The sequence below is a fragment of the Suricata suricatta genome, chromosome 2 (genome assembly GCF_006229205.1).
Source record: "Suricata suricatta isolate VVHF042 chromosome 2, meerkat_22Aug2017_6uvM2_HiC, whole genome shotgun sequence".
Lineage (NCBI taxonomy): Eukaryota > Metazoa > Chordata > Mammalia > Carnivora > Herpestidae > Suricata > Suricata suricatta.
The window spans coordinates 114,840,439-114,851,826 of NC_043701.1; the positions used below are offsets into that span (position 1 = coordinate 114,840,439).

The 11,388-nt window shown below is 41.0% G+C and overlaps 1 protein-coding gene across 1 annotated transcript in view; it reads left to right on the plus strand.

Annotated features, from left to right (window-relative positions):
* The window catches only part of ASAH2 (N-acylsphingosine amidohydrolase 2), a 73,475-nt gene that overhangs the window by 32,111 nt on the left and 29,976 nt on the right, over positions 1 to 11,388 (plus strand). The window contains exons 7-8 of the mRNA XM_029919510.1: positions 7,702 to 7,822; positions 9,384 to 9,509. Of these exons, the coding sequence (XP_029775370.1) occupies positions 7,702 to 7,822; positions 9,384 to 9,509 (247 nt within the window). The remainder of the gene's footprint in view (positions 1 to 7,701; positions 7,823 to 9,383; positions 9,510 to 11,388) is intronic.

The window sequence follows — 11,388 nt, forward strand, 5'->3', positions numbered from 1 at the left end:
GGGGGTAGGGCAGAGACCACAGAGCTCCCTACTTCTCCGCCATCTTGCTGCTCCCCCTAGGCTGGAGTTTAGAAACACTCTTTTGGCCATTTCTTGTTCCACTTTTGTTGATTGTTTAATCCTATCATTTAGGATATAAGCATTTGGATTGCAGTGGCTTAACGGGATCCACCTAAAGCAGGTATCTCCCCAATAATGTTATTGGGAGGGACTTTTTCATCCAGAACTTTTGGAAGATAAAACAAATAGTTGAGCGTGTACATCTGCTCTCTGGAAGAGAGAGGGTAGGAAAGTTTCCCAGGAAAACAGGCCACCAAGTTTACCTGTAACTTCAGAAAGGCTCTCTGTGCAAAACTCATTGTCATTATTTGGGGCAGTCTGGTCTGTATTCACTATATCTGCTTATTTAAAATTAAGGGCGTTCTTTGCATCCAGTAACTTCTAGTATAATGCACACTTTCCTCTTCTTCCCCAAATAGTTTGCAGTAGGGTGGGTGAGGAGGACACTGAGGGAGGTGAACAAATGGTGTGTTAATCAGGGTAATTCATGCCAGGTGCCACAATGGACAGACCATGACATTCCAGGGGCTTACCACATTCAAGACTTCCGATGTTCACACTCCCTGCACACGCAAAGTCCAATAAAAACTGGGTAGCCCCTCTGAATGCATGTTATTGGCCAGGGCTATTGATATGTCCTGTTTTGCTAGTGATATGGGGTGAAGTAGAGGACATCTTTCTTGTTTCTGTTTTGTTTTTGAGAGAGAGAGAGAGAGAGAACACACGAGCAGGGGAGAGGTAGAGAGAGGGAGAGAATCCCAAACAGACTCTGTACCATCAGCGTGGAGCCTGATGGGCATTGGATCTCACAAAACTGTGATATCATGACCTGAGCCAAAGTCAAGAGTCTAACACCTAACCGACTGAGCCACCCAGGCACCCCAAGCACTTCAGGTATTTTATAAGCCATTCAATCTCTGCCACAAGAGGGCAGAGTTTCTTCATTTAATTATTTCATTGCACATATGATATGGTTGAATATACATATGTTGAACACACAGGTACACACACATCATAGATTTTAGTATTGTGTTAATCATGAAATACACACAGGACTTTGTATATGTTTTTAAAATGTTTTGTTTATTTTTGAGAGAGAGAGAGATTAAGAGATGGTACATCAGTGGGGGAGGGGCAGAGAGAGAGGGAGACACAGAATTGAAGCAGGTTCCAGGCTCCAAGCTGTCAGCACAGAGCCCGATGCTGGGCTTGAACTCATGAACCGTGAGATGATGACCTGAGCTAAAGTCAGACATTTAACCAACATAGCCGTGCAGGCGCTCCTAGAGGTTTGTATCTTTTCCCATTACAATCATCACCACCATCATCATCCTGGCCATCAGTTTCAGCAGCAGTAGCAACATCAGGATCACCATGGTCCACATCATCATGGTGATAATCTGTTCCATCTTTAGGCTAAACCCTTTAGATGTATTTGTTCCCTTAGTTGGCAAATGTTGTGAGATAAATACTACTATTATCATTATGTTATAGAAATAGACCCTGAGGTTTGAATAGATGAGGTAATTTGTGTCTGACTCCAGAGCTAGTATTCCTAGCCACTAAAACATGTGGCCTCTGTATTAGTTTCTTTTTTTTCTTATATATTTTTTGAAAGTTTGCTTATTTTTTGAGAGAGAGAGACACAGAGCATGAGCAAGGGAGGGGCAAAGAGAGAGGGAGACACAGAATCTGAAGCAGGCTCCAGGCTCTGAGCTGTCAGCACAGAGCCCGCCACAGGGCTTGAACCCACAAACTGTGAGATCATAAGCTGAGCCGAAGTCAGCTGCTGAACTGACTGAGCCACCCAGGCACCCCTGTATTAGAGTCTTTAGGCTGCCATAGGGCATCTGGGTGGCTCAGCTGGTTAAGCCCCAACTTTGGCTCAGGTGATGATCTTGCAGTTTGTGAGTTCAAGCCCTGCAGCGAGCTCTGTGCCGATAGCTTGGAACCTGGACCCTGTTTTGGGTTCTGTGTCTCCTTCTCTCTCTTTCTGCCCCTCCCCTGCTCACAGCACACACACACACACACACACACACACACACACACACATACACACATGCACACACACATTTTCTCTCTCTCTCTCTCTCAAGAATAAAATTAAAAATTTAAAGAGTAGTATGTTAAGGGTGCCTTCACAAAGTACTACAGACTGGCTCACTGAAAACAAGAGATTTACCCTCTCACATATCAAGAGGCCAGAAGTCCAAAATCAAGTGGTTGGGTTGGTTCTTCCTGGAGGGCTTTGAGGGAGAACCTGTCTTATGTCTCTCCTAGGTTCTGGTGGTGGACACATCACTCCAATCTTGGCCCCCATCTTCACAATGCCCGTGTCTCCATGCCTCTGGGTGTCTTGCTGTCCCTTTCCTCCTTGTTGTGAGGACCCTACTCATTGGATTTAAGACCCAACCTGAGCCAGTATGAGTTTACTTTCCCTTTACCTTGTTTACATCCCTGAAGACTATTTCCCCATAAGATCACATTCTGAGGATCTGGTGGATGTGAATATGGGGGAAAGAGACACTGTTCAACCCACTACAACTTCCTATATTGTATTTGCCCAAAGAATTTCCATATTATTACACATCTCCATGAACACTACCTTTGAATGGATGTACAGGATTCTCTTTCCTCCTTGGTGTATGATTAGGTTGGAGAGGGCTGCGATTAGCACATAGGACCTTGGTGCACAATTTACAAAAGCTCTCTCACCCCTGGGCATAGACACATAGCTGCACGAGCTGACCAGGGGCTGGATTTCCGCCTCCATTTACCCCGTTTGCAGCACATCTTCATGCAGGGCATAACCTGCATGCTACACATGTTGGCCTGGGTTTGAGAGAATAGAGTGTGGGGTGGGGTTGTTACTGTAGTAGAACACTGAAAGAAGCTCAGCTTTGCATTTGGCATTTCTTTTCTGCTTCAGAGTAAGAAGTGCATCATGTCTGAATTAAAAGAGGCCCTAGAAATGCCTCAATTAACTTGGAGGAGAGAAGAATTATAATATTCTTTATTACTTTGATGTTTATTGATTCACAGAGCACAGTCAAATGTACTATTTTTCAGTCTTAGGCAACAGGGACTCAGAAATTTTAACTAGGCTACCGAGTAGGATAAAAATCTCAAATCTCTGGACCTTCTGTGGTACCTTGACTACATCATGCTGACTCAAGCACACCCCCGCTTTAGCTGTGATGTAATCATTATTTAGAAATGTGTATTAACAGGCACATATTTATCTCTGTATGTCTGTACTCGAACCCCTTTTGAAACTACCTCAACCTTATTTTCTCTCTTTTGAATTTTGCTTGGAAGAATGGTTTTTTTTTGACCGGATAAAACAAATTGTGAGTGCTGCTCCCTTAAATTAAAATGACGACCTTTCTGCATATCTTTATAAATATTCATCTATTACTGTGGCACTTTGGTTGCTGTGACAAGGCTAATATGTTAACAGCACATATTTCAAAGGCCAGAGGAGGAAAAATACAGCATCTTCTCATTCTGAGGTTCAAATAACTTTTTTGAATACTTATTTTTTCAGTTTTATAGAGGAAAAATTTTCAATTAATTTTCCAAGGCCTAAAATAAATGCAAATAAATACATGAAATCAATAAGAATTCAAGTCTGTAGTCTAATTAGCAGACTAAAGTTCTTAGCAATTGCTTTCTCTATGGGTATTGTTGTTGTTCCCTGATTGCAGGGAACACCTGATCTCAATGTTCCTTGGGGTTTAACACAATGCCAACCACATATTGGCTGCTAATAAATTCATGTTGATTGAATGAAAAGAACAATTGTCAACTCTCCTTGCCTTTATCCATTATGCCATGGCCAGAATGACCGTCCATCTTCCAAACACATCTTCATGCCTTTGCTACAAATGAGTTTTCTCCAGTGATCCCCTTGCCAAGTTCCTACTCATCTTTTAAGACCCAGATCAGATGTCATGTTCTCTCTCATTTCTCAAGGGCAAGATGATGCCTCACTCATCTCCACGTCTCTGTGCCTGGCACAGAATCAAAGTTAATGGTGTATTGCACGAGCAGGTGAATGAGCAGAGGGAACAGAGCCAGAACCCCACAGCAGATAAGAACTTGGCTTTGTGGTCTGACACCTGGACTCTTAGACCTGCTTCTTGACTTACAACAGGTGTGACCTTGGTCAGATTCCTCACCGCATCACTCTGAGACCTCATTTCCTTAGTCGTAAAATAAGGACAATGATAGCATCTGACTCCAAGCATTCTTGTTAGGATGAAATGAGATCCTGTGTATAAAATCCCTCACCTCATCAGTGCTAACTGATAGTCAATGTTGATAAAATTGTTCTATGAGTTGCACTAGAGAGATTGCAGCCTGGCTGAAGCTGGCTGACCTCAGGGCAATCATATTAGACAGAAGTATTTTGGTTGGGAATCCATGGAACGTCATAACCACCACTGCATTTTCCTTCCAAACTAAATGGAGTAAAACTGCAAAAACACACACTTCCAACTAACTGGAAAACACTAGTTGACTAGAATTTTCTCTGGCACTTGAGTTTTAGGAGAAGGAGACAAACCATATCCAGGAGACTAGTATAAGGATTTTTTAAATAGGGAAATTTTGCAAGTCACTTTAGGGCATGAGCTTAGAACTACCTTTAGCCTAAAATTCTGTTCCTTTCCACAGTGGCAATACATACCTTTGGGACTGAATTTAGCTTATAGACTGATGACTGGTTTAACGCTGTTTAAAAAGAAATTCAAAATGGGTGTCAAAATGAAAAAAAAACTATTATAGAAATTTTCAAATATATGCCAATTTAGAGTGATTCGTCTCTGAGTCTCCATGTAACTGTTTTCCAGCTTCAGGAATTAGCAATATTCTGCTACTGTGTTTCATCCTTCCTCTCCTTTTGGTTTGCTTTGCTGGAGTTTTCAGTTTTTTTTAATATTTATGTTTTGAGAGAGACAAAGACAGTGTGTGGGGAGGAGGGGTGCACACACACACACACACACACACACACACACACACACACCCCTGAAGCAGGCTCCAGGTTCTGAGCTGTCAGCACAGAGCCTGACACAGGGCTCGAACTCATGAACTGTAAGATCATGACCTGGGCTGAAGTCGGAGGCTTAACTGACTGAACCACCCAGGCACCCCTGATTTGCTAGAGTTTTAAAAGCAAACACTAGATATCAAATCATTTCACTCATAAATATTTCAGTGTATATCTCTATATGGGAAAAAATGCAAAAAAATATAACTACAATCCATGATCACCACCAACAGAATTAAAAATAGTTTCCTAATCTGACCTAAAACCTAGTCTATGTTCAGTTTCCCCTAATTTTATCAATAAGACCTTTTTACAGTTGTTTTATTTGAATCAGCATCCAAAGAGTCCACCAACTACATTTGTTGGCTATGTGTATTAAGTCCCTTAATTGGGAAGATTTTCCCTTCTTTCATTCCATGCTATTCTCTTGTTTTTAATTTAAATATTTTTAATTGAGCATAGTTAACACACAGTGTTATATTAATTTTAGGTGTACAACACAGTGGTCCAACTTGTCTATATGTTATACTATGCTCATCACACACATAGCTACCATCTGCCACCATACTACCCTATACACGACCACCAACTCTCTTCCCTATGCTGTTCCTTTAACCCCCATGATGTACTCCTTCCATAACTGCAAGCCTATAACTCCCACTCCCCTTCACCCCTTTTGCTCAACCTTCACCCCTTTCCTCTCATGCCGTTTACTTCATTCAGAGTTTTTAAATTGAGGGGTACCTGGGTGGCTCATTGGTTAAGCATCTGACTCTTAATTTCAGCTCAGGTCATGATCCCAGAGTCGTGGGACTGAGGCCCAAGTCAGGCTCTGTGCTAAGCATGGAGCCTGGTTGGGATTCTCTTTCCCTCTCTCTCTCTGCCCCTCCCTTGCTCACATGCAGCTACGTGTGCATGTGAACACATGCTCTCTCTCTCTCTCAAAATGAACTTGAAAAATAAAAAAGTTTTTAAATCGATAAATATTTTCCAAAAACATGGATTTATAAAAGACCGGCAGCACTGCCTTACTCTCACTAGGCAGCATCTGGCAGCAGCATCATAGAGGCTACGGTCTTTAGACCCAAGCACGTGCCTCCAGGTGTCCACAGTCCACCCCCATCCCCATGGCACCAACCAGCTTAACTCATCTGTGTTGCCTCCCCAGCCCCCATGGGCGTTGTGCTGGTGATCTCTGACTTATCCATGCATCTGTTGGGCAATGAGAACTGAATCCTGAATGATGACCTTGAAGTTTAAAAACATCCCTAGCTAGTAAGTGAATGTTCAGTTTTGTGTGCTATACTACTCAAGTACGAATGTGAGCTGAAATGTTGAGTCTTCAGCAAAGAATTAAACCAACACAATATTTTTTTTAATTTTTTTACAAATCCTACATTGGCCTGAAAGTTCACGAATTAGTATCTCTCTTGAGCATCCATTCTAGTTAATTTGCTTTCCAGCCTTCCATTCTGTGAGTATGTTTTTTTACCCATGTGGAGGTTTGATCCTACAAAGGCCACTGGACAAGGTGTCTCAAGACCCAGACCTCTATGGTCTTCTATGACAAATGAGCTACTATTGGGCTTCTCTGAGACACCTTGCAGAGTGGAGGTAATAACTGCCTGTGTTCCAGAGATGTTGTGACGTTCCAGGAAGGAAGCAGATGTGAAATTAGTTTGTAGACCTTGTAGCTCTATACTTAAACAAGGTATTACTATGCATATGGCTACATCAAATTATGTATAGCAGGCTCTATAACACCTCTGTGCACATGCTGTGCTGTTCCTTTTCCTTGGAATGCCCTTAAGAATTAATTGCTAGTCATCTGTGGTCCCCAAACACTTTATGCCTATTTCTTTATAACATGTGTCACACTGTATTAAAGCCATTTGTTCACACCTTTGTCTGATCCTGGGTGTAACCTGCAGTGTATTCAGTACTTGGCTCATGGCAGATTCTCAGCAAATGTCCACTGAATTAGATAGGATTGACTTTAAGAATTATTCTGTGCACCTGTCTTGAAGGTCAAAGTCTGCACCCATGAGTCAGGTATAGCATCTGTTCACTGATCATTCTTGGCTCTTGTTAAAAACGTATGATGGGGGCACCTGGGTGGCTTATTGGTTGAGCTTCTGATTTCAGCTCAGGTCATGATCTCATGGTTCGTGGGTTCGAGCCCCACATTGGGCTCTGTGCTGACAGCTCAGAGCCTGGAGCCTGCTTCAGATTCTGTGTCTCCCTCTCTCTCTCTAGCCCTCCCTGCTCTCACTGTCTCTCTCTCTCTCTCTCTCTCTCTCTCTCTCTCTCAAAAATAAACATTGAAAAAAAGTGTATGACAAAGATGATGATAGTGAAGATAAAATAGTTAAAAACATAGTTTTGTATTTTAAATTTAAGTAAATGACTAGGCTTTTTGAGTATATCATTAGTAATCTAAACTCATCATCAGTGAAAGAACCTAAATGTGCAATGCCTGTCATTAAGTAAAGTTTTTTCCTTGCTGGAGAAAATGGAAGCCCCCAGGCATTTGCTTTTGGCTCTATTCTCTGGTTCTGTTCATGAGCTGAGGGATTTTTTTCTTTTTATAGCTGGTTTGCCATTCACCCAGTCAGCATGAACAATACCAATCATCTTGTCAATAGTGACAACATGGGCTATGCCTCTTACCTTTTTGAGCAAGAGAAGAACAAAGGATATCTACCTGGACAGGTGAGAATTTGTGTCATTGAAAGCCCCATCTTAATTCATTATTTCATCATTCATACAATGCTCAGAACAGCTGATTCAAATCTTCAGTGTAAAGTGTCATTAAGCACCTCACGTACTAACATGCTCGTATAAAAAGATTTCTCCATCCTCCCTGAGAGGGAAAGAAAAATTAAAATTGACGAATGGTGTCAGATACTACTTATATTGGTGGCTTCATAAGCTTACAATTAGTTGGAGAGGGAAGGACAAGCTCAAGATTTTTGCAATATATAATACTTTTTGATTGACTTAGAAATACGATAAACTGTGTTGGTGTTTACTCTTCTTTTCAGAGCTATCAAGTATTAAGTATTATGAGTAGTGTTAAGAACCTGAATGAGGATGGGACAGGCGATGAGTCTTATTTGCTGGTCCAGATTTCCCTGTTCATGGTGAATTTCCTTATAAGGAGTTTTTATACTTTCTCTTAATTAAGGCCCAAATGAAAGACGACCCTAATCTACCAGACTTGTTATTTTAACTCTGAAATGCAATAAGGAATGGAATCAGAGATGGGGGCTAGAACCCAGTCCATGTACCTCAGAAATCTCCTAAGCTCCATGTAAATTACTGACTACAAATAGCTAAGTGGTGAGGGGAGGGGAGGCCCTGCTCTGTTTGATCCTAGGGTCCAAGTCCCAAATGGTGAAGAATATAAGAAGATAAGAGCCCCAGGCCCTTGGCTAGGATACTTGGCTAGGATAAATGTCTGAAAGGTGCAATGATACAAAAGCTATTAGCCCCATTCACGTTTGGTGTGATATTTTAACTCCCTGTTGACAAAACAGCAATTTTGTTTTCATTTTAGCCTGTATTTTAGGAAAAAGACAGGACATTCCCATTTATGATCACTGGCTGGGTGCTAGGCACTTTGCAATAAGTAATCTTTTTGGTGTAAAAAAAGACACATGATCTCCAATACCTGCTTATCTCTTTCCCTACGAAAATTGAAGACATGGAAGGTGGAGTAAGATCAGCTGGGTTGAGGCTAAAGTCTTACACCACTAAAAGGCTATGTGCTGTTGCTTCAGATTGAGGAGCTAAAAGAAAAGATACACAGAGGTAGATCTGGATGGTGAATGCTATATTTAGGTTCACTTTTGCCACAGGAATATCTAGATTCATATATTCTTTTTAAGCCAGTAGGATATTTATTTTTCAAGGAGAAATGGACCTCTGAGCTCCAGGCACAATATCGGAGGAAAGTTTGATGAGTCAGCATTTTATAATATGTTGTTGTACACAGCTTTTCTTGTCAAAATGTTTCTGTTGGTGGCCCAGCGTTGAACCTTTCCTACTTGAAACAGCTGTATTGGTTATCGGAATATCCTGAATGATAATATGTATGCTGACTGCAATGTGAATTTTTTCAGAAAATTTCTCAGAATGTTATACCTCCTCCGTCTATTGTGTTCAAATGGATTTGAAGAGTTCACCAGAGTGATGGAATGTTCACAGTTTTAATGGAATTCATTACGGGAAAAAGAAAGAATGACAGGCAATTGGCTGTTTCTTTTGGCAGGGACCATATGTAGCAGCCTTTGCTTCATCAAACCTCGGAGATGTGTCCCCCAATATTCTTGGCCCACGTTGTGTCAACACGGGAGACTCCTGTGATAACGCCAACAGCTCTTGTCCCATTGGTGGGGTAGGTAATTGTTACACAAAATTTTGGTGTTTGCATCTCATGTGCATTTTAAATATTCACCATGAACTCATAATTATGTTCTCCTCAAGTGTGCACAGGCCTACTGACCACTAGCATCTCCTCTTCTCAGGAGCACCCACTAAATTTTAACTGGATAAAATTCTATTTCCATTGGATTGACTATTAAGTGTTTTGGATGATGAGGCAATTAGTAAATGTCAGAGATGAAATATCCTTGCCCAAACTTGGACAGTCTAAACATTTCACCTTAGCATTTATGATGTCACAAGTTAGTACCAGAAACTGCCTGACTGAGATGTTTCTCACTGATTGTAATGTCTGCAGCATTAAACACACACACACACACACACACACACACTATCAACTGTTTCTTTTCTTTTCTTTAAAATCACAAAGAGCAGGGGTAACTGGGCTGCTCAGTTGGTTAAGAGTCCAACTTTGGCGCAGGTCATGATCTCAGTATGTGAGTTCAAGCCCTGTGTCAGGCTCTGTGCTGACACCATGGAGTTTGCTTCATATTCTGTATTCTCTTCTCTCTCTGTCCCTCTCTTGCTCATGCTCGTGCTTGCTCTCTCTCTCTCTCTCAAAAATAAAGAAAAATTGGGGTGCCTGGGTGGCTCAGTTGGTTAAGCCTCTGACTTCTGCTCAGATCATGATCTCATGGTTCATGGGATTGAGCCCTGTGATGGGCTGTGTGCTGACTGCTCACAGCCTGGAACCCACTGGATCCTGTTTCTCCCTCTCTCTCTGCCCCTCCCCTGCTTGTGTTCTTTCTCTCTCTCAAAAATAAATAAACATTAAAAACAAATACATTAAATAAATAAATAAACATTAAAAAATAAAAATACTAAAATCACAAACAACAAATCTTGCTGTCAAAACTCACAGAACATGGAAATCCTAGAGAACAGTGAAAAGTGAGTTCCTAATTATTCCCTTCCTTCTCCCCACTTCCAGAAAGTTACCACTGTTTCACCTCTTTGTATACTTGTCTACTTACTCACCAACAGAATTTTATAACTTCTTAACTAATTTTTTAAATTGGACTGGGATTCAAGTTTTCCACCTACTTTATTGCCTTAAAACTTGCTTTAGGGCTATAGACAGGTCTGTGAAGGGAGTTTTAAAGACAAGTAAGGCCACGCCATCATTTATTTAATTGTTCCCTGCCATGTTCACTTAGTTTTTTTTTTTTCTCCTGAGAAGTAGTTGGTAGTTTCTGGGCTGTCATTCTTTGTGTTTATAGAACATGTCACCTGTGATATTACTTTTACTAAACATAATTTCTGAGCTATTTATTCTATTCCCGTCAACTCCACCCAATGAGTAGTATAGTTTTACCAATTACAGTTTCTATTCTATATTAGCATTTTGGTATAGAAAGTCTCCTTTGTTACGTTCCTTTTGCAAAATGTTCACACATCATTAATCTACATTCGATTTCAAGATTACTTGTTAAATTCCATCATTCAGAGAGGAAATACTTAAGTAAATTATGACATCTATTTGCAGTAGAATGTTACGTACCAATACACTATTTGTGATGGAATACTTACTGTGGGAAAAAGCTGATAGTATACAATGTTGATTAAAAAATCAGGATTTAGGGGGTCCCTGGGTGGCTCAGTTGGTTAAGCCTCCGACTTTGGCTCAGGTCATGATCTCACAGTTCATGAGTTTGAGCCCCACGTTGGGCTCTCTGCTGACAGCTGGGAGACTGGAGCCTGCTTCGGATTCTGTGTCTCCCTCTCTCCCTGCTCCTCCCTCTCTCATGCTGTTTCTCTCTCTCTAAAATAAACATTAAAAAATAAAAAAAAGAAAATCAGGATTTAATATTGCATATTCATTATGATTGCCC